Source organism: Neomonachus schauinslandi, chromosome 1, assembly GCF_002201575.2.
Source record: "Neomonachus schauinslandi chromosome 1, ASM220157v2, whole genome shotgun sequence".
In the NCBI taxonomy this organism is placed as follows: Eukaryota; Metazoa; Chordata; class Mammalia; order Carnivora; family Phocidae; genus Neomonachus; species Neomonachus schauinslandi.
The window spans coordinates 163251536-163274669 of NC_058403.1; the positions used below are offsets into that span (position 1 = coordinate 163251536).

The 23134-nt window shown below is 54.2% G+C and overlaps 1 protein-coding gene across 1 annotated transcript in view; it reads left to right on the forward strand.

Annotated features, from left to right (window-relative positions):
* Positions 1–23134, forward strand: part of ATP2B2 (ATPase plasma membrane Ca2+ transporting 2) — a 205415-nt gene that overhangs the window by 130061 nt on the left and 52220 nt on the right. Inside the window, exons 3-7 of the mRNA XM_044916427.1 lie at positions 4261–4518; positions 5536–5661; positions 17992–18117; positions 19728–19760; positions 20963–21022. Of these exons, the coding sequence (XP_044772362.1) occupies positions 4261–4518; positions 5536–5661; positions 17992–18117; positions 19728–19760; positions 20963–21022 (603 nt within the window). The remainder of the gene's footprint in view (positions 1–4260; positions 4519–5535; positions 5662–17991; positions 18118–19727; positions 19761–20962; positions 21023–23134) is intronic.

A 23134-nucleotide genomic window follows, 5' to 3' on the forward strand; every position in this document is an offset into this window, starting at 1 on the left:
TTAGCCATTCTGACTGGTGTGAGGTGGTATCTCATTGAGGTTTTGATTTGGATTTCCCTGATGCCGAGCGATGTTGAGCACTTTTTCATGTGTCTGTTGGCCATTTGGATGTCTTCTTTGGAAAAATGTCTGTTCATGTCTTCTGCCCATTTCTTGATTGGATCATTTGTTCTTTGGGTGTTGAGTTTGATAAGTTCTTTATAGATTTTGGATACTAGCCCTTTATCTGATATGTCATTTGCAAATATCTTCTCCCATTCTGTCAGTTGTCTTTTGGTTTTGTTGACTGTTTCTTTTGCTGTGCAAAAGCTTTTATCTTGATGAAGTCCCAATAGTTCATTTTTGCCCTTGCTTCCCTTGCCTTTGGCGATGTTTCTAGGAAGAAGTTGCTGCGGCTGAGGTCGAAGAGGTTGCTGCCTGTGTTCTCCTTTAGGATTTTGTTGGACTCCTGTCTCACACTGAGGTCTTTCAACCATTTGGAGTCTATTTTTGTGTGTGGTGTAAGGAAATGGTCCAGTTTCATTCTTCTTCATGTGGCTGTCCAATTTTCCCAACACCATTTGTTGAAGAGACTGTCTTTTTTCCATTGGACGTTCTTTCCTGCTTTGTCAAAGATGAGTTGACCATAGAGTTGAGGGTCCATTTCTGGGCTTTCTATTCTGTTCCATTGATCTATGTGTCTGTTTTTGTGCCAGTACCATACTGTCTTGATGATGACAGCTTTGTAATAGAGCTGGAAGTCCAGAATTGTGATGCCGCCAGCTTTGCTTTTCTTTTTCAACATTCCTCTGGCTATTCGGGGTCTTTTCTCGTTCCATACAAATTTTAGGATTATTTGTTCCATTTCTTCGAAAAAAGTGGATGGTATTTTGATGGGGATTGCATTGAATGTGTAGATTGCTCTAGGTAGCATTGACATCATCACAATATTTGTTCTTCCAATCCATGAGCATGGAATGTTTTTTCCATTTCTTTGTGTCTTTCAAGGACCCTTCTTTGATGCCAGGCCCCAGTCACCATCTAGAAAGCAGATTCCCCATTTTACTGATGGACAAGTAGAGATAGGCCCAGAGAGGCCCAGCAGGTTCCCTGAGGTCAGACAGACAAAAGCCAAACCCTACAAATCCCCAGGTCCAGAGAGAGCAGCTGCAGGCTCCCCAGACCCTGTAGCCACAATCTTCAAAACCTGTCCCTGCCCCGGTCTGAAGGGCCCCCCAGAGGAGACCTCAGCGGGGCCTGCTCAGAGCCCCCTTCCTTCCCCTTCCTTATCTCTTCTCCCCAACTGCACCAGGGGCAGAGGAGCTGTTACCAGGGTCCAGCAGATCCTGGCAGCTGAAGGCCTAAGCCAGCAATCCACAGCCCCACTTTCTGGCCATCCCAAGGTGCTGTGTGACCATGAGACAGTCCTCAAAAGGAAGTAAAAACTAATGGGCTTTTGCTGGCAGGGTGCCCTCAAGGACCCAAAGGGCTCCTTGGTATTGAATAGGCAAAAGCAACAGGCAGGGTTGGGGATCAGGGGAACAGAGTGAATCCTGCTCAACCACCATACCCTTGGTTTCTAGAAGCCAGTCCAAGGAGAGTAGCTCATGAAAATGGAGAGAAGACTCATATTTATTGTGTATCCAATATATGCCAGGCCCTTACTGGGCTCTGGGCTCACAAAGTCATCCCATGTTACAGCTGTCCAAACTGAGACTCAGAGAAGCCAAGTCACTTACCCAAGGTCACACAGCAGAGCCTGGATTTGAAGTCAGGTCTTTACAATTCCAGACCCCAAACGCTTTCCATGGTCCTGGGCTATCTTTAAGTGTCCTAAATGTTCCAGTAACTGCTGTAATCTATAATGGGGGGGAGGGAGGGGGCATCAATGAAGCACGCAACAGTCTTCCCATTTACAAAGCATGTAGCAGAGGCAGAGAGTAACAAAAGTCCCATAAAGCAAAGTGCTGGGGCTCTGCATCTCAAGTCACTCCCCTGAAGCCCAAAAGAGCACATTTCCATGGACTGGGTGTCTGTTTAGCAAGGTTCACCTGAGTTTCCCGGTCTCTGGAGCTTCCACTGGTGTCATTTGTGATGAAGGAGGAGCACCCTGGTTCCCCTCCCCCGGTCATCACATGGTGCTGACCTCCAGCTGGATGCCCAAGGCTCCCTTCCAGGCTTGCTGTGGAGCTCGAATGCATTTATGCAGCCCATACACCAGGCAACAAAAAACAGCAGCTTTCACTCTGTGTGCTCAGTGAGGTGAGTGCCTTACGTAAACGCGCGCCCTCCATCCTCTCAGCCACCAATGAGGGAGTGCCTATCCTCACCCCCATTTTGCAGATGAGAAAACTGAGGCACAATGGGTAAGTAGCTAGGTCGTAGGCGTGCGGCAGTGAAGTAGCACAGCTGGGATTCAAACCCAAGGCTGGTCTGATGTCAGTTAGCATTAGCACAACTATGATGATCATTAGCACTAAAGGCTGGTCCAGCTAAACAACTTAAAATTATTGGAAAAGTCTGGAATTCCAAAAGAATGACAGAGTGGCATCGAGGACCTTGTGCAATGAAGTGGTTGTTTACTAGCCTGCAAGGAGTGACTGGTTCAGTGAAAGCCGTGGAATTTTCCAGGGACACATACTTCTGGGCCACATCATTCTGGACCATCCCAAGCTTAGGCCCACCAGCTAGCCTTGACCTCCACTCCTCTGAGAGCTGGAAAACATTCCCTGATACCACTTGGCCTTTTTGTCATGTTGCTTTTGACCCCCGGCTTCCCAGAAGCTCCTGCTGGGGTCTCCCAAAACTGTTCTCTCTTCCTTGGGACTGAATTGGACTTCCAGACAGTCAGCCATGGGCCTTTGGCAATGTGAGGCCAGCACATGGCAGAGGAGGCCACTGGGCTCAGGGACAGTGGGCAGGCCATGTCCAGTGTCAAATTCCAGGCGTGGATTCAAACTCCAGATCTGCTGTGTGACCCCAGGTGAGTAGCCACCCCTCTCTGAATCACTTCTCTTGGCCAGCTTGAGAATTAAAATGAATACTTGGTGTAAGTGATTTGTGAATGGTCCCGTCCCCTGCCCAGCCGCCTTGAAAGGGAACCTCTCTGAGTTTTCCAGGGATGGATAGTCGGATGCTGCTCAGGGTCACTTTCCATGGAGAAGGCTGTTCACCACCTTCTGGTGGTAAAAAGGGCCTGGGCTAGTCCTGGCTGCAGCACCCACCTTGGCTGTCCCCTCCCTTTTCTGAGCCTCAGTTTTCTCACCTGTAAGTGGAGGTAATAAATCTCCCCCCCCCCGGATCCTTGTGGGGATGCAGGAGACAGGGTGCATGGAGGAGTTTGGAGAGACCCTAGGACTCAGCACCCCATGGACAGGACCTGAGGCTTTTGTACCAGATGTGTCTGCTCTTTCCTTTTTCTGTTCACAAGGTGGGCCTGGCAGGCCTCAAGCAGCCTGGGGAACCAGACCGGGAGGCTCAACAGTGCAAGGGTGTGGGAGGCAGGGTCACTGTAGGACAGATAAGCAGCCCACAGCCTGGAGTGTGGGTGTCCTCGCTGTGTGTGTTGGCGGAGGGGGGAGTGCTTCATACTTGCCATGCCCTGAGCTCTGGCTGGGGCATTCACAGTCTTCTCCCGGAACCAGGAAGGAGGTCTCAGTGACTCCCATTTTGCAAAGGTGGACACTGCAGCTCAGGGAGGACAGTGAGTTACCCAGGATTGTACAGGGGCAGTGGCAGGATTAGAACCAGCCTGTGGGACATCAGGCCTGGCACTGTGGTTCCTGCCCCCACCCCCTTTCCCCCTGGGCCTTCTGTCTGGAGACCTGCCTCACAGTTGCTGGAAGCATGAAAGGAAAGCACATCAGCAAAACTGCCCTCTAGACCCTAAAGCACTTGCAGTACTGATCGCCTTCATTCTGTTACATCCTCACTTCTCTTTTCTCATGAATCAGGACTCTCCCCCATGTTGGGAGCCGCCATGGACCTCACCTCATTGAAGTTCAACCCTCACAATAGATCCCCCAGACAAAGAATATTCGTCCCTTTTTACAGAGGTGAAAACTGAGGCTCAAAAGGTGAAGTCATTTGCCCAAGATCTCACACCTAGAACAAAGGCAGGAAACCAAAGAGCTTACCACCCAGATGCATTGAATAAATTGGATCATGCTCATCTAATTATTGACATTTTTCTACTCGGCAGAGCAGGGATTTAAATCCAGACCTGTATGCTCCTCCTGCCTGGCTGACCCCACTCTGCCTGCTTCCTTCTGCTCTCTGCAGGATGTGCGACGGCCCAGGGTGGGGCAGAGGATGAAGGGGAGGCAGAGGCCGGCTGGATCGAGGGGGCGGCCATCCTCCTCTCGGTCATCTGTGTGGTCCTGGTCACGGCCTTCAATGACTGGAGCAAAGAGAAACAGTTCCGGGGCCTGCAGAGCCGCATCGAGCAGGAGCAAAAGTTCACCGTGGTTCGGGCTGGCCAGGTGGTCCAGATCCCTGTGGCCGAGATTGTTGTTGGGGACATCGCCCAGGTCAAATATGGTGAGTGTCCCAGCCACAGGGCCAGGTGCTAGAGCTAGAGTCTGGGCAGAGGTGGGACAGGACAGGCAGACCCAGAGAGGCTGGCCCAGGGAAGGGGTCCGGTCCCTGAAGGCTAATCCTGAGCCAGGATGTCTTCTGAGATCCTTTGGGAAGTAAAAAGCTACTTCCTAGAGGAGGTAGGATTCCAGAATCCATTTAAAGTCAGAAATGGCAAATACAGAGCACATGTGCTACCATTCTCACAACCTGCACCTGTAGGAGACATTACTAATCAATCACAGCTCAGAGCCTAGATACAGAAGTCTTCTCAACACAATACTGCAAGGACCACTAACACTCAGAATGCGTTTATGAGGTGAAATCCATTTCCTACATCTGATTGGGCTATTGATGGATGGTTGTTGGGCTAGAGAAGGTGTCATAGGGAGTGGATGTGGGTGAGCAAACATTCTAGGCCTGTGATGCTGCCATGGAAGAAGTGGTCAGGCTGGCTGGTGCCAAACGGGGTGTAGGCAAGATATGTCCTGGGTAAGCAGAGGTGGAAGATGGGGGAGAGATTGCGGTGCCCTCTTCATTCCACCTTAGGGAGCTTGGTTTCCTCTGATAATGTGCCTGTCTTCGGGTCCCCTCAGCATAGTCAGGACAGACTCACCCCTTCCAAAATGATTTCCCTAACCATAGGTGAGACCAGAGAAGCATGAATCATTGAGAAAACTGGACCCCAAATCCACACCAGGCCAAGAGAAGCACTTTATAAACAGAAGTACATGCCCACTCAAGCTAGGATTGTTCTTGGGCCCAGCCTCAGTCCTCCAGGCCTTGTGCCATTCCTCTTGGCTCCAGGCTTCAGCTGCCTATTGCCTGTGATGGGCACCATCTTAGTTCCCACACCCTGGGAGCTCGAGGCAGCAGGTGCCCAATGGTGAGCTTGACCTTGCAATCACACCTTTAAGGGAATGTTCCAAGACCCTTCAGCCACTGACACCCTGCTGACTCTGTTGCCCTTCCTCCCACCAGGTGACCTCCTCCCTGCTGATGGCCTCTTCATCCAGGGCAACGACCTCAAGATTGATGAAAGCTCCCTGACGGGGGAGTCTGACCAGGTGCGCAAGTCCGTGGACAAGGACCCCATGTTGCTATCAGGTGAGATGTGGCCCAACGGTGAGCTCACTCCCATTGCCGGTTCCTGCCTCTATGCTTCCGGGGTGGAGGGGCACCTGTGTCCCCATCATGAGGCTGGAAGTTCTCAGAGACTTTGTTCCTTGGCTCCAGACCCTTTCCCCCAACAAATGTACTTTGAGCCTACTGTGCACTCAGCATTGCGCCAGGCCCTGAGGACAGTACAGTAAATAAAATCGACAAAGAATCCCTGCCCTCACGGAACTTACTTTCTAGTAAGCCTGTTCTTATCAGGGATAGGAAAGAATCCATCAGGTGATGATTACTTTAGATACTTGCCATGTGCCAGGCACTGGGCTGGGTGCTGGGGATACAGCAGGGAGGGAGGCTGATGAGATCACTGCCTGGAGAAGCTTGCGGTGTAGTGAGAAGAGACGGACATTGCAAAGACCCCAGAGGGTGGTAGGTGTATGACGGAAATAAAGCAAAACAACGGGAGGCAGGTGGCTGGGGAGGTCAGAGGAGGCCATGTTTGAGTTGCGTTGTGAATGAGGAGAGAGAGCTGGCTTTGTGGCTTTTGGGGGGAAACATGTACCAGGCAGAGGGAACAACAAGTACAAAGACCCTGAAGCAGGAAGATTGTGAGCAAAATGGAGAGGGTGGAGGGCCCAGATGTCAGGTCTCGTGGGCCATGGTCAGGAGTTTGGAAATTTTCTAAGCGTGATGAGGATCATCTGAAATAGTTTTCAGCAGTGAACTGGTGAACATTTACATTTTTTAAATCTCCCTCTGGCTGTTGCAGGGGAAAGAGAGGAGGCAGAAAGGCCTTGGAGATGTGAGGCCCCAGCTGGATGAGACACCCCCCTAACAGAGACACACAAAGGGCCCCCTTGTCCAGCACTGCTCAGCAAACATCCCCTGAGCAGCTGTTCTGGGACAGGCCCTGTGCTGAGCGCTGGACCCATGATGACTCAGAGCCTCCCCCTGGCCTTGAGAGCCCCCAGCCCACAGAGGCTGAGGGGAGCAGACCTGCAAACAGCTAATTCCACAGTAGAGGAGTGAGGAAGAGGTGAGAAAGCCAAGAAAGGAACAGAACTGCCCAAAGTGGAATTGAGCGGGGTTTTAAAGGGTGGGTAGGAGCTCACCAGAGGTGTGGAGAAAGGGCCTCTTAGCAGAGGCAAATGTGTGCAAAGACACAGAGGCCTGAAGGAATATGGGATGTCCTTGCAATACAAAGAGAAAGATCAACAGGTCTGCAGGGTAGGATGGTAGAAAGAAATGAGAATCAGCACTGGGGCATTTATTTATCCAGAACTTATTTGACCAACATTTATTAAGTAGCTACTGTGTGCCAGTGATTGGTGGGACAAATAAGGTTCCTGCCATCCTGGAGCTTAGAACCTTGTAAAAAGAAACAGACAATAAAGGAACAAGAACGCAAATATGTAAATTTCAAATATTCAGATGAAGACATTAAACCATTATAATGAAATAGAGACTCTGAGGAAAGGAACAGGAATCGTGTTGGTCAGGGAAGGCCTGTCTGAGGAGCTGAAACCAGCACAATGAGAAGAAAGAGCATTCCAGGTGGAGGGACAGCAAGTGCAAAGGCTCTGGGGTCTAAGAGATCATAGAAAGACTTGAATGCCTTCTTGGAACATTGGGCCTCATGAGGGTTCTGTAAATGGTCATGGCTCCGTGGCCCTGGTTCTGACCTCTGAGCTGAAGGACTTGGCAGAGAGGCAATTGTCCCTGGGAGAAGTGGTCTGGTGGGTCATCTGGATCGGTGGAAGTCAGGTGGAGGCACTGAGCCTAAATGGATGGGTCACAAAGGTTCCAGACAGTTTGGAGAAGGGAGAGGAGGGGTAGGTTCCTTGCAGGAGGCTGAGGAAAGAAAATGTTCAGAATCACTGATTCAGTGTATCCCAGACCAGCCAAGGAGATGGGCACAGGGGCAAGGAGACTCTGGAAAAGACTCGGACGGGGCAGAGATGGATGGGAAGTCAGCTAGCCAGCCCAAGTCAAACCAACTTTTTTGGTCTTTACCTACACTTCTAGCTGGAAGCCCAGGTAAATAGTATGGACCCCAGGCCTCTGGATGTCAGGAGACAACAGCCAGGGTCTCCTGAGATGTCCGGGTGGGCAAAAGAGAACAGGATGTGCTAGAAGCTAGGAGACTCTGGTGGGTTTGTGCTGATTCTTGGATTGCTGGTAATCCAGTGGCCTTCCCTGGAGCTTTGTCCTGTTTCAGTATGGAAAGTGTGCCCACCAACTTTGCAGAGACCATGAGTGCAGGGAGGATGGCAAAAAGAAAGCAAGAGGCAGGACCCACCAAGATCGCCAGAGTGCAGTGTGAGCTAGACTTAAAGTGATCCTTGGCTGTGAACTGCAGCACTGGCGTTCAAAAGCACAATTGCATGGGGCTGGGAGGGGCAGGTGGCTTAGCCCCAGCTCCTGGAGAAGGGTGGGGGGCAGGGAGAAGGGGGTAGAGTCAGCCCAATAGAAGGCAGTCTAATTGGAAAGAGAAGAATTCTATAATAGAACCATTCTAGGACAAAAAGGCTGCCAAAAGGTAATGAGTTCCCGGTCACTGATGGTGGGAGAGCAGAGCCTCGACAGGCTGTGGGGTGCTGGGGGTGTTGTAAGGTAGACCCAAGTCCTGGATGGCCAGTGCACTCAATGCCCTCCCAGGCACGCAAGTCACAGATTCATCATACCCACCCTCACCCTGTACCTCTGCTACAGATGCATCTTACTTTGTTCCCTCCACCCTGCCCCTGCTGAGGCTGCTCCCTCCTCCTAGATGGCCCTCTCCCTTCCTTGTTACACATTTAACTCCTGTCCATCTGCTCAGGCCCCACCTCCTCCAAGAAGCTTTCTCTGCCCACCACTGCCCTTGGGCAGTCACCCCCAGACGGCTTGGGACACACATTTCACCCCATGACCCCCACACTGTGCTTGGCCCATTCGAGCACAGCCCCCTAATGTAGACTGAGTTTGGCTGAGTGCAAACCATCTCAGATAAAGTAAAGAGTTAAATGCATCCAGTCCTGCCTCCCAAAGAGATCTACTGGTCTCACTTGTATGGGCCCCGTCCAGCCTTGGCCATATGCAGATGGACAGACACCATCATCATTGCGATGCACTTGTCCATGGGTCCTCTCACCCAGACCCGTCCAGCAGCTGGAAGCCCTGAGCGTAAAGCACCAGGAGCTCCATCCCTGGGCCCTGCACACTGTAGGGGCTCCAGCACTATCTTCTAGAGAGAGGGAGGCTAAGGCTATTATAGAAAAGGCTGGGTTGGGCTAGACCTAGGCAGATCTGGGCTTGGGAGTGAACTCACTGTGTGGCCTTGGGCATGTCACACCCCTTCTCTTGACCCGTGAGGACAGTAGGGATGCCCTGGGGTATGATGTAGGGGAAACCCCTCCCTAGCCCAGTGCTAGCAGATGGATGCCCACAACAGACTGGCTCCCTCCCCATTCCTCAGATGGAGCCTGGATTTGGGGGCGTGAAACAGGTCTGGGTTCAAATCCCTACTGCCCTCATTTGCTGGGAGATCCTGGACAAGCTTTTTACCCTATCTGAGCCTCTACTTCCTCGCTTGTAAAATGGGGTGACCCCAGCTGATGAGGTTGTGCAGTGTCCATTTCCCCCCTCTCTTTTCTCATCTTGAATATCTCCCCTTCCCCCTCTCTGAGCTTCCCCCATCCAGCTCCTCCCCACCTTCAGCCTGCATGAGCCTGCCTCCTCCGGGGGGGTTTCCTTGACTGTTCTCTTCCCTAGTGCTCTGAACTCTGGATAACTGCCATCTGGATGCTCATTTTTGTGCATGACAGAGACCTCAGACCCTTTCCCTGTGCTGGGAGGCCTTGCTGGGCCTTCCAGTTGAATGGCCCCCCGGGGAAGACAGAGGGACCTGGCTAGGGGCCCCTGCAGGGTCCTCATGGTAGTGCAGAAACCCCCTCGGGGTGTCTGGCACACTGGTGCAACCTACAGGAAGGCAAAGAACACCCTGGCGCTGGGAGCAGTTGGCCCAACCATGCCCAGCCTGTGACCCTGGACAGGTCCATTCACCTCCCTGAGCCCCCATGTTGATGTCTGTGCAGTGGAGGAGTTGCTGGGGGGGTGCCCTTCCCCCCTGCCTACCCCACAGGGCTGTTGTGGGGACCCCATGCATGGATGGATGTCACTGTCCTTTGTAAACGGTACTGCTGCGAGGGGCTGTGTGGTGTGGAACAAGCATAACATTTGGAGGCAGAACACCTAGGTCCCAGACCTCTGTTGGCTCCAGCCGTGACCTCTGCCTGTCAGGTCCTCAGTCTCCCCATCTGACAAACGGGGACAGACCAGCCTTTGGAAAGACTCGGATGTGCCAGGCCTCAGAGCACAAAGAAAATCCCAAAGGCCCGGAGCTCATCTCCCAGGATGGACAGGCAGGCGGACACAGACCAGGCAGAGTAGAATGTTCAGAGTCACAAGGTACCCCTGCATGGGGTCAGCAGGGAGAGCACAGACACCAAAGCAAGAGCCTGACTGCTTCTCACTGCTGCCCGCAGAAGCCCCCCGGCCCTGGTGTGGCTGCGACGTTCACAGTGTGGAGGGGGCCAGAACCCACATTTCATGTACAATCTCCCAGTGTTTCACTGTTAGCGAGAAATTCCCATTCTTTAAAAGCCCATGTGGAGCAAGGAGCACGTGGGTGAGCCCTAGAGTACAAACTCCGACCTGGGCCTTTATTTTTTTTGAGTTTTCTACTTTAAGATCATTTCAAACTTTCAGAAAAGTTGCAAGATGAGTGCAAAGAACACCTGAATGCCCTTCCTTCTGATTCAGCTGTTGTTAACCATTTTGCTCCAATCGGGAGCTCACTGCGCCATGCGGTCGTGATGGCCCTTTGCCCCCTGACACCTCAGGCGTATCTCCTAAGAAAAGGGTTTGCTCACGTGTGACCACAGCACAGCTAGCCATTCAGGAAACTCAGCATTGATGCTATACCATTACCAGAAGGTTCCATACGTATTCACGTCCCTCAACTGTCCCCACAGCGTCCTCCAGGCCAGGACCCGGTGCAGGACCTGTGTGGCATCTATGTGTCCTGCCCCTTCAGCCTCTTTTCGTGGAAGGCCAGTGGTTTCTAACGCCCTGGGGTCCTGAATCCCCTTGACAGTCCCATGGAAGCAGTGATCCCTCTTATGAGAAAGAAATGCCCTGACTTGTGACTTTGCAGCCTTCCAGGAGATTTGCAGATCCCTAGAGAACCCTGGGCTGGTCTCGATTTGCAGCTGAGGAAACTGAGGCCCAGAGCAGGAGTGTAAATCGCCCCAAAAGGCAGGGCCAGAGCGAGACCCCAGCCCTCCAGCCTCCCAGCCCCAAGCTCTCCCTGAGCCTCCATATGCAAGCTCGCCTCTGAGGACCCTGGGGCTTTATGACGCGGCAGCAAGGCCTATTTGGAGCGTTTATACTAAATTCCATTGGGAAACCAGCGACTAGGCGCCATCTATGTGGCCAGGGAAGGGCCAGGGGCCAGGGTCCGGGGTTGGGGGGTGTCCCCAAAAGCAGCAGGGCCTAGCTCCTGCAGGCCCATTGGCTCAGCCCCCGGCAGGACCCCAAGCCACCTCCACCACCCCTGGAGCCAGAGCGTTAACAGCACGAAGTTGCACGGGACATCGGCAGACCCTCTCAGGCCTGCTGCCCACCCTGCCCGCCAAGCGGAAGGCCAGGCACGGAGAGCCGGACCTGCCACCACTGCCGCCGCCTCCAGGGAACCTAGGACGACACCGTGACTGCAGGAAGGCCCAGTCTGCCGCTCGGCCCGCGCTCTCTCCATTACACTACCCTGCCTCTTCTCCATGAGAGGCAGCGGGGTGTAGTGGATAGAGCACGGGTTCAAGTCCCGGCTCCACCACTCACAGCTGTGTGACCCAAAGGCCATCACTCGACCTCTCTGAGCTAGAGAGGCCACGGGGAGGGGAGGGGCTTGGGGTTGTACTTGCACCAAACCTACCTCACAGGGCTGTTGTGAGGAGGACAGGCTTGTGGGCGCTGAAATGCTTGGCCAGCTCTCTAGTGCTCTGCAAGCATGTGTTATTACTGTTATTAACTGTGTTGATAACAATAATGATGAAGGAACCACTCCTGGGCTGGGAACTGCATTGGCTTTGCTTGGTGCTTGTGCCCGGAGGCAGATAAGAATTCCCACAAATGGCCTTTATCCCTTCTTCACATCTCTACCACCAGAGAGAGACCCCTCCCCTCTCCTGTCCAGAAAGAGGCCTGGGAAGTCAAAACCAGGAGAGCGAGGAGCCCTAGGTTCAAGCCCCAACCTGTGCCTCAGGACTGTGCAACCTCAGTCAGCCATTTGCCCTCTCTGGGCTCAGAAGCTTCCTTCTGTAAAACGAGGCCCCTCCAGCTCTGCCACCGGCGGCTCAGACTGCCCCACTTGCCATTGCATGGGGCTCTGGGCCCGAGACAGCCAACATCTGGACCAGGTGGGGACCATCTCCTGTTGCTCCGAGCCGGTCTAAGGCAGAGATGGCCTTTGAGCCAGCCGTTGAGAAGGTTCTGGCCCAACCTCTGCTTGCCAGATCAAAGGCCACAGGACTCCCCTGTTGGGGGGAGGAGATGAAGGCTCAGGTGGGACAGGACAGGCCATCTCGTCGGTGGGAGCCACAGCGTTCCCTGGGCCCTTTCTCTGTCATGGATGGATGGCTGCTGGGTGGCTGACACAGCTCCCCCTCCGTTCCCCTGCCTCCATCTCGCACCGCAGAATGGTCCCAAACAGCTCTGCCTCCAACTTCTCCACAAGCCTTCCCAGCAAGGTGGAAAGAACTGGCGCCACACCCCCGGTCCACGCCGGCTCCGCCCTCCCAGGCTGGATGCAGGGATGGCCCCTCCGGGCTGCTCCCCGTCTGTGAAATGGGAGTGAGGATGGTCACTCACAGGGTGATTATGACAGCCACGTGGAGAAAGTAGCTCAGATAGTACTTGGCACAAAGGGACCGCTCACTCTTAAATATTAATGCTCTCCCTCCCTGCCCCAGAAATACTCCCAGTCGCTCCCCATTGAACACCAAGGAGACCCAACTCTGCAGCCCTCCACTCCGATCATGCCATAATCCAGCTTCTGTCCTGCTCTTCCCCTCATGGCCCTGAGCTTCAGTCCAGCATCTCTGCTGCCACCCCACTCTTCTACCTCCCCGCCTTTGCCTGGGCTGTGCCCCACCAGTCCAGCAGGCCCAGGGTCTCTGTCGTCTTGTGTTGTGGTTGATCTGTGTTCCTGTCTGCTCCCCTCAACCTCAGCTACACCATGAGCTCCTTCTGGGAGGGCAGAGACCTCCCTTTGGGCCCCAGAGCCTGGCACAGAGTTGGCAATCCACCACATGTGTCCATCAAGTGAAGGAGTGTGGCCCCAGGCAGGAAACGCCACACTCGGTCAGTCTGTCCGCACAGGATCCCATCCAAACCAAGATCCCATCCAAACCAAGATCCCATCCAAACCGAGATCCCAACTCCCGAGATGCAGCGTTTTCATGGAGACTGCCCTACCCCACCCAGGAGTGGCCCTGTCTCTCTGGGACCCTTGGTGCCCAGACTTCATTGCTGAGAGGTGATGACGTAAGTTAGACCCTCCCGTTCTCCAGAGGACAGACTGAGGTCCAGAGAGGAGAGGGCTGGCCTCAGGTCACACAGCAAATCAGAAGCAGACAGCAGACGGTTCCCAGGTCCCACCCACCCCTCGGCCCAGAGCGCTATCTACCCACCCCCTGTGCTCACGTATTCTGAGGGGCTCCGTGAGACTAGAGGAAGTGGGGGCTACAGGATGGTGGCAACGGACCATGGACATTGAGGTCCTGGTGCAAGGCCCTGCCAGGGCCCCCCACCCAGCCTAGGGTTCTCAGCTCTGCAGCTACCCAGAGACCCTGCCGTGTTCCTTTGGGAGATTTAGTCAATCAACCTTGACTTGGTTCTACCATTAGAGCTGTAGCCCGTGGGGTCAAACATCGCCCTTTGAGGGGTATTCTGGAGCTGGGGTACGATTGCTGCAGGGGGTGACCTGGTCCCTTCAATTCTTCCTCTGCTAGGAGGGGCAGCAGGCTCTGAGGTCCTGGTAGGGGAAGGGATGGCCCAGTGAGGGGTGGGGAAGAATGTGAGGCTAGGATGAATCTGACCCTTTGCCAAACCATAAAGATGGCTTCTGAGGGGTGTAGAGAGTCTCCATCCTAAATGTAACACATACCTACCAGGGAAAGTATAAAAAAAGGAGGCAGCAGTAAAAAAAAAAAAAGAAGTGTGCTGGAGTTCTAGCTACAAGCTGGGCTCTGCTAAGGGGAGACTTGCACTCAGAACCTACCCTCAAGGAGCTCGCAGTCTAGTTGGGGAGCCGGCCTGGAAGCACCCCCAGGGGAAACTGTAGGTAGGAGGGCAGTTCAGAGGAGAGAGATGAAGTGGAGGCCAGGGAAGGCCACCTAAGAGGGGCCTTCATCCTGAGCCTAGAGGAGGAGGTTTGGGGCCAGAGGAGGGAGAAGGGCACTCAGGAAGGGGTAACTGTGTGAGCCAAGGTGAGGGACTGAACACAAATCCCTAATGAGCTGCATGCTCCCAGGGCAGAAGCCATGGGGCAGGAATCAGTGATCAAGGGTCGGAAGCAAGCTGGGTTCTCACCCAGGGCACAATGAGAGATATTTGGACCTTGGAGTTGCTACTGAGGGTGTCTGGGCTGGGGGACAGTGGTTAGAGCCATGGCCAGGGGCGGGGGGAGCTGCTGGGGCCCAGCTCCCCTGGCCCATCTAATGCTGGGGCCTGGAGGACCACGCTGAGGCTCATCTAAGGCTGAGCAGGGCGTGTGCTGTGCCTTCACCCCGTGCCCCCATGTCCCATGTCTCACGTTGTGGCCGGAGGCTGCCTCCCTGGCTTCCTCCTCCCTCCTCCCTGCCTCCTTGGTCAGAGCTGTCAGCTCCCTGCCATGATGGGAGTGATTAGATTAGAAGGTGATTTGGGGTCTGATTATCTTGAGTGGAAATTGGCCCCCTGTGTATTTTTCCATCCTGCTCTGGGCTGGGGAGGTGGGGACTGGCCTCCCCATTACCACCCGGGCAGAGCAAACATTTTCCAAATGTGTTTGAGGCCAGGGTGCGAGGGCCTGTCTTCCTGAGATGGGGACTTGTATGTGACAAAGAGAATCAGCTTGAGAGATGGGGAGGCGTTCAAATCCTGGCTCTGCCCCCACAAGCCGATGACCCTGGGCAAGCCACTTCTCCCTGAACCTCAGTTTTCTCCTCTGTAAATGCAGGGCCAGGGTGAGGACTAATGAGGTGACGCCCTATGAAGGGTTTAGCTCGAAGCCTGGCACACAGAAGGTGTCCCATGGAGGTCAGTGCTGGCCGCGGCCACTGCCATCTGCACTCTGAATCAGTGCAGTATGTTCCTCCCTCACCTTGACAGATCTGGTGACGCCCCCCCGCCACGTGACCTCCCCCGGACCCCGGGCTCCTCATCTGTCTAATATTGCTGATATTTCACAGTGCCCCGCGCACCCCACACCAGCTGAGCCAGTGCACAGAAATCTTGTCAGCAAGTTATAGTTACCAATTCCTGCCAGTGGGCCTTGGTTGTCCCGGCTTGTGCCCCTTGGGTGAGTAGATGGGTTCCGGGGTCTGCCTAGGCTGCTCAACCTCTCCTCAGTGTCCAGGGTCATCCTGTGGTCCCCACTATTCCCTGCCCAGAGACACAAGAGCACTGTCCTTCTGTCCTGGGAATGAACAAGGAGCCCGCCGAAGAGCTCACCATCTGAACATCTGGGTTCTGTTACAGCTCACCGGGTTTTGCAGCACCTCTGGGAGCCTGCGTGACTTGGTTTACCCATGCACAGATAGACAGACTGACCTTTACCCGCCATGAAGGAATTCACTGGAGAGTGTCCATCTGTCTGTCTGTAAAGCATTTTAAGACCATGAGATCTTAGAGGACAAGGGGCTAGAACGCACACATACACCCACACGCACATGCATCTGCCTTCGGCTCAGGTCATGATCCCAGGGTCCTGGGATCAAGCCCCGCGTCAGGCTCCCTGCTCAGCAGGGAGCCTACTTCTCCCTCTCCCTCTGCCCCTCCCCCTGCCCCTCCCCCTGCTCATGCGCGCTCTCTCTCTCAAATAAATAAATAAAATCTTAAAAAAAAAAAAAAAAAAAGCAAGTCATCAGGGCCTTTTAGCCCTCCGCCCCGGTCTGGTTCTTTCTGTGCAGCCCAAGGATGTCCTGAGATGCTCCCCTCTCCACTGGGGAAGGAAACACATGCTGCATTGAAAAGACCTTTCTACCCAGGGTAGTAAAAGTTTAAATTTAAAATAAAAATGGGTGCCTGGAGGTGCAAACTGCACTTACCTAGATTCTTGACTAAACAGCGGAGCCACGGGCAGGCCGAGGGGCCTTCTCAGGGGTGCCCGTAGCCCGCTGCAGGAGACCCCATGCAGGCTGACCCTGTGAGTGGCCTGTGGATCTGTGACAGCTCCTAGGACACAGTGACACGTCCCCGGCACCAGCCTGAGGATAGAGGGCTGGCTGTGCCCACATCTCCTCTGTTGGGACCAGGCCAAGGTAGCAGCCGGCCACGTCCCAGGCTGGATCCCAGCCGCCCCCCGACCCCACCCTGGGCTCACCTGTTTCCCCAGTGAGGCCACAGCTTCAGCAGGTTTGCTTTTTTTTTCCCCAACTCTTTTATCGTGGTAAAATACACATAAAATGTACCACATTAAGCATTGTTAAGCGTACAGGTCCTTGGTGTTACGGACATTCACACTGTGGCACCACCATCACCACCGTCCACCTCTGGCACTCTTCATATTGCAAAACCAAACCTCCAGAGGTATTGAACAGTAGCCCCCTGGAACCCCCCTCCCTGGCCCATGGCAACCACCATTCCGCTCTCCGTCCCTGCGACTTTGACTGCTCTAAGGGGCTCCTGCCGCGGAACCCACAGCAGCTGTCCTTCTGTGCCTGGTATCTTGCACGGAGCGTAATGTCCTCAAGGCTCATCCGTGTTGTAGCCTGTGTTAGAACTGCCTTCCCTTTGAAGGCCAAATAATATTCCATTGTGTGTATATAGCACGGTTTTCAGCAGCTTTACCTTTGCATTTTATCCTCAGTCTGGCATGAACCCCCGCCCCAAGTGAACCTTGGACCACCTGCCTTCTGCGCCTGTAGGTCGGGAAGACCTGTGTCTCACAGCAGCTGACACTGAAACCCCAAAGATGAATAAAAGTGGAACCACTCTGACAACAGGTCTCCCTCGCCCCCCTCAGCCCACTCTCCTGCCCCTCAAAAGAATTCCAGGGCCCTTTTTTTTTTTTAAAGATTTTATTTATTTGACAGAGAGAGACACAGCGGGAGAGGGAACACAAGCAGGGGGAAGGGGAGAGGGAGAAACAGGCTTCCCGCCGAGCAGGGAGCCTGATGCGGGGCTCAATCCCAGGACCCCGGGATCATGACCTGAGCCGAAGCAGACACTTAACGACTGAGCCACCCAGGCACCCCATCCAGGGCCCTTTAAAACCCAGTTTGAAAATCCTAGAATTCTACAAAGGGGGTTTTCTTGCACCGTGGAGCCTGGGGAGGTCTAGTGTTATCACGTACCACCCATACTCAGAATAAAGCTTTAAAATGCATAAAATAAAATACACTGGATCACAAAGAAAGTCCATTATATTGAAGTAGTTAATATAATAAACTGTGTAATGGAGTAATGTATGTGCTTCTTTGTCAGCACCCTAATAACCAGGTCTGGCAGGTAGTCTAATAACCTCTGTGCTTGTAAGATTAGGATGAGCATAAAGGATTGCAACAACTACAAAGTCATAGGATAGAGAACCTGCGCTCTTTGTAATGCATGTAATGGCGTTGTGGGCCACGAACACTCCTGGGGTTGGTTGCCTATGTTCATGTGGAAATGCTAAATTTCAGCTAGACGTTTCTGAAAAGAAAGATGCCATTGTCTTCTCTTCCAAGTTCCCAGAGCCCTGAGTTCTTTGCCAGATGGTTAGGAGGGAGTAGACCCCTTTATAAGTGGTCCTGTCCAGTCCTGTCTAGGACAGAGGGGGGAGGTGACTCTCCGGGAGAAGGTAGTAGGTGGTAGGCCTGAGAAGTGAGGAGGAGCAGTGGTTGAGTCCCGGGCCCATTACAGCCCTGTCCCGAAGTAAAAGCCGCTACAATACATAGTTTGAACCCTAACCATGGGCGGTACCCCAGGACCTTGGCAGGCAAAGAGCCAGGAGCTTTCTGGGATCCAGTTCCTTCCACTCCTTTGGGGAGGGGGCTTGGGCCCATGCAACGGTAACTTGGCTCTCGTCCCCTTCCCCAGGGACCCATGTGATGGAGGGCTCTGGACGGATGGTAGTGACTGCTGTGGGGGTGAATTCTCAGACCGGCATTATCTTCACCCTGCTGGGGGCTGGCGGTGAGGAGGAAGAGAAGAAAGACAAGAAAGGTAAGCACAACCCCCTCACGGACCAGGAGAGGAGCTCTTCAGGTCACTTTTTTTGTTGTTTATTCATTCACTCAACGAAATAGTTATTGAGTGCCTTCTGTGTCTACGCCCTGTGCCAGCAGCCGCCTCCTGCATCCTTGAGGATGCTCAGGCCAGGAGGTTCCTGTCTGTTCCATCTCCAGGGTCTTGTCCCAGTCTCTGTCTGTCCGGTCATGTCATGGAGGACCCTCCCCCGCAAGCCAGGCTCAGGGTGCTGAGCACTTTGCTGAGTCTCCAGCCTCGAGTGTGACCTGGTCCCCTCATCAGCCCTGATATGGAGTAGAAAGCCCCACCTGCACTCACTTCTACCACTATTCTCAACTCCACAGAGCAGAGCTGCAAACCACCCCACACACAGACTCGGCCCAGTTGGGGGCAGAGGAGGTTCTAGGAAAGGTGGCCACACTTGTGGTTCCCTTTCTCACCCCTCCCCCACCCAGAGCTGCCACCTTGCCTGGGTCCTGGCTCCTCCTCCACCTTGGAAACAAGATTCCTACTCCCCAGGGTCCCCCTCAGCGTGGCAGGCTGGTAGCCTGGGCTACAAGGGCCTCTCAGAGCAGAGGGAGGGATGCTCATCTGGCCAGGCCCAAATCCAAAGGCCCAGGCCTCTGGCCCCAGAGCAGCCGGCTCCTTCCCCAACACCTACGCCCAGTGTCAGGGACAGACCCCTCTCACATCTTTAGTCTTTTGTCCTGTCTCCTTCCCCAGGCTCCAGAAGGGGGTCCCCAACAGCCAGACCATCTGCGGTCCAGGGGAAGGAGATGAGAATGTCGACGGCCCCTCCCTGAGGTTTAGGGGCAGCACTGCTACCCCCAACTCTCTGCAGCTAACCAGGCACAGAGCCTGGGTCAGAACCAAAGGTCACTTGTTCCCAAGGGCAATACCCCATTTTCTAGAGGGGTTCCCCTAAGATTATGGCAGCCCCACCAGCAGGAACAGTGGAGCTGTGCTGTCCTCAGGCAAGTCCAGAGGCTGGAGAGAACCAGGAAGCTGCTGAGGTTGAAACTGAGGATAAAGTCCTAGTCAAGAGGCCCAGAGGGTGTCAGGACAGCATCCAGAGTGACATAGAAGCGGTGGCCGGCTCTGGCCCCAGCGTGCAGACAGCTGGGCAAATAGAGGCAGTGGGCAGGATATGGCAGGATGAGGCAGTCTTTGCCCCTTTTCTTAGCCTCACTGGGGCCTGGGTGAGGGGCAGAAGCCAGACCTGTGTTCTCGAAGATTTCGGTAGGAAGACAGGCCTCTCCTGCCCTGAAGCACAGGTCAGAGTCCTTTACTGAACACACACCTGCACCCCAGTGAGATGGGGGTGTCCGTGTAGAGGGAAGAAGTGGGATGTGGGGGCGCCATCGCAGAGGAAGACAGGGGGCAGCCGAGCCTCTCAAGCGCCCGTGAGCAGCATGGCCGGGACTGGAGCGCCTCTGCACTCCCATCCCATCCCCTTCGCCTCCACGGCGGGCCCTCAGGTCAGGATGACCTCAGGCGTGCGTGTGCGTGTGCGTGCGTGTGTGTACGTGCAGGTGAGGCTGTATGTGCTTCTCCTTCATTAACGTGTCTCAAAAATCATCACACAGGTGTGAAGAAGGGGGATGGCCTTCAGCTACCAGGTACAGTAAGACCCCCTCAGGGTAGATCGGGCTTTTAGAAATAGCAGCAGCCTTTGACCCCCGAGCCGTGGCCCTAGACCCCCAGCACACAGCTGGAGGAGGCTCCCTGACCCCCCCAGCCCCTCCGCGGTGCCCCCACGTGATGCCGGCCCCGCTGGAGGAACCAGCACCTCACTCCGCCTGTTGGCCCTTCTGGTGCTTTGCCCTGCCCGCTGACGCACGCGGCACCACCACCACCGTCTCCACACCGACCCCACACAGCCCTCCGCCGCCCACACCGGCGTGCGGTGCCCCGCTCACCGCCACGTGACCCCACAGCCCTGCTCTCCTGCGCACACCCCGCAGAGCCCGTCCCGCCGCCCCTCACCACACAGCATGGACACCTCACCCACTAGTGTCTCTTCCCTCTCCTTCCCGCATAACCCATCTGCCCCCACCCCAAGAAAGAACAACCAGAGTGCATCTGACCATCTCATGTCATTTTTAATTGCTGAACTAAGGAAAACCGGCCAGTACCTTCTCTGTCCCATGCACAAAGTGTGACATGCTGGATGTCACCTATTCAATGATGGGGCATCTCGTATGGGGGTGACCAAGGCGATCTATAGCGTGCTGGTTAGGAAGGAGGAGGTGGCCGTGGGCAGTGGCCTGAGTCGAGGGCTCGAATCCTGAGTCACCGCCACTGCTGGACGTCCCTCTGGGCCTCAGTGATGGTGGTCACAGCAAGTACCCGATCAGAATGGCAGGTGCCTACACTGCGCTGGTTGTTGAATGTTTTGAAATGAGTCCTGGCCATGCGTCCCTCTGGCCCTGACGGGCAGCCAGATGCCCTCTCATAGAAGCTTCTCTGATGGGGACCTGCCTGATTGGCATGGCTGGAGGGGTGCATCGGTCCAGACCTTGGCACAGAACAGTGCCATCCTACCTAACCACATTGATCATCTGCCATGTTTTATTTCAAAGACCGTCCATGTCTGAGTTTTTTTCCCTGGTTTTTATGGCATCTCTATGGGAACATTTCACCCTCACCCCCCCCCCGCAAATTTGAGTTTCTTGATTTCCAACGGAGATTTTATTTTTTTAAGAATATAGTCATGTTATTTCCCACAAGTTGGTTCATGTCCTTATTGTTGTTGCTGTTCTGCATTGTTGCTTTTCTCCATTGTGACACACTGCATTTTCCATCCCTCCCACCCCCACAGCGGCCGATGGGGCAGCAGGTTCAAATGCTACAGATAGTGCAAATACCAGCCTAGTCAATGGTACGTCTCCGATGGCGAGCTCTCGGTCTCGGTTGGATGGGCGTCTCTCCCCCCACCCCCAACTCTGGGCTTGCCTCTCCCTGTTCTGGACCGCACAGATCTTGGATGTGCATGGGCAGCTCTGGGACCATCGTCCTCCCACGTGGGGCAGGCGCTTAAGAGAGAAGCCACCACCGGGAAGTACACTCCACGCCCGCTTGCGGCTGCCGACATAGGGGCGTGTGGGGCCCTTGACCCCCAGTGGGGCCCGGAAGAGGGACATACCCTGGGCTTCAGATTTGGCTCCCAAGAAGCAGCATCCCACCCGACGTGGCCCTCTCCTAAGCACACTCCTGGCCCCAGCTTGGGGAAGAAGGCCTGGGGTCAGGACCTGGGCTGAAGCTGGCGTCTGGGTCCCTGCTGAAGGCTCCAGTCCTCAACTCGAAAATTCCCTCGAGGCAGGGGGACCCAGGCCAGGGTTCAGCTCTTTGGCCTCACCCCATAGCATGACTGAGCCACTGATAAACATTTCTTCCTCTTCTCTTTCTCGGAGTGAACGGGCAGGGGACTCGCTTGGGCTGGGGCCTGGTTCTGTCCCTCGGACGTGGACTGGTGTTTCCTGCTGTTGCCTGTGCTGGAGCATTTGTCCTGAGTCTCTGCATTCTTACGGGCCCCCTTACGGGGTGAGGGGTGGCGGTGGGGGGCTGCCACAGTACCTGGGATCTGCGTTTTAACCTCCTTACCCACAGGCAAGAAGGAATTCCATTCACTTGTCTCTAAACCTTTAGAGGATTTCTTATTTCTGTGCCCTCCCATCTTCAGAGTGACGAGGCTTCTGTGTACTCAGATAGGTCCCCTGTCCCCAAATTAGGTGGCATGATAGTCACCCAGGCTGAGAGCTGTAGGGCTTGATCATAAAACCGTTGCCCCGGGGAATCGAAGGAAGGGAAAAGCCTTTCTTGCAGCATCGCTGCATACGAGGCACTGGGGGCTGTGGCTTTCTCACCCATTATATCGTTTCCTCCTCACCACTCCTGGCAGACGTGAAGATCTTGCCCTACCTCATACTCCCATCCCCTGCCCCAGATCTCTGGCTGAGCTGCCTGCATTCAAAGTGACCAATGATCGAAGCACCTCGTAGATGTCAGGGGCCAAGCAAGACACTTCTGTGAGCTGCGCCTTGCTAATTTGGGTGTGGGTCTATTTCAGGCTCTGGAGGAGAAAGGAGAACAGCTTGGGGTGTGGGAGGTGTCATGCGTCAGGGAGGGATGGCAAGGGATGACAGGGAGAACCAATATAGGCAAACCCAGGCAGCAGGAGAAGGAAAGAGGAGCCGGCTTCTGCTTCCCCCACAGCAGTGAGCCCACTGGGCTCAGTGAACATACAGACTGCATCCAGGCTGGTCGGTCCCAAAAAAAGGCAGTTTCACTTCCAAACTGTAGCAGAAAACTCCTAGTATCCTGAGAAAAACTGCAGGAAAGATGGGAAACTTGACCACCTACTGTATGCCAGGCACTTTACAAACATTACCTGCTCGTGGCCTCATTTGATCCTCATGACAGCCCTGCGATACAGAGTTTATGGTCCCCACTTTAAAGATGGGGAGACTGAGGCTCAGAGAGATCAAGACACTAGCCCAAGGTCACGGAAGGAGAAAAGTAGCAGAGCTGGGATTTGAACCCAGGCCCGCTGGCTCTAAAGTGCATACTCCACTTCCTGATCCAGGGTTCCCCAAAGGAGTGTGTCTTGTAAACTTCACAGGAATATTAATAGGTCCTGCCCCCAAGAAAAGGATCCCATGGTCAGAGATGTTTAAGAACCGTGGAACAGAATTGGTCTCTTCCTTATTGCAGAGCTTCTCAGAACCTTGAATATGCTGGTGTATAGTGGAAAGTTAGCCATGGAGGCCTTCCCAGGCTGATTTGGCTGCAGGACCTTTCCTGGCTGAATCTTGTGGGATTGGTATGTCTCTATAATATACTTAGGGAATAGTGCTCTAAGCCATTGCTTCTCCAAATGTAATCAGAGGACCAGAAGGCAGGACATCTCCTAGGGGCCTGTTAGAAATGAAGAATCTCAGGCCCCACCCCAGACCCACTGAACAAGAATCTGCATTCTAATAAGCTTTCCAGT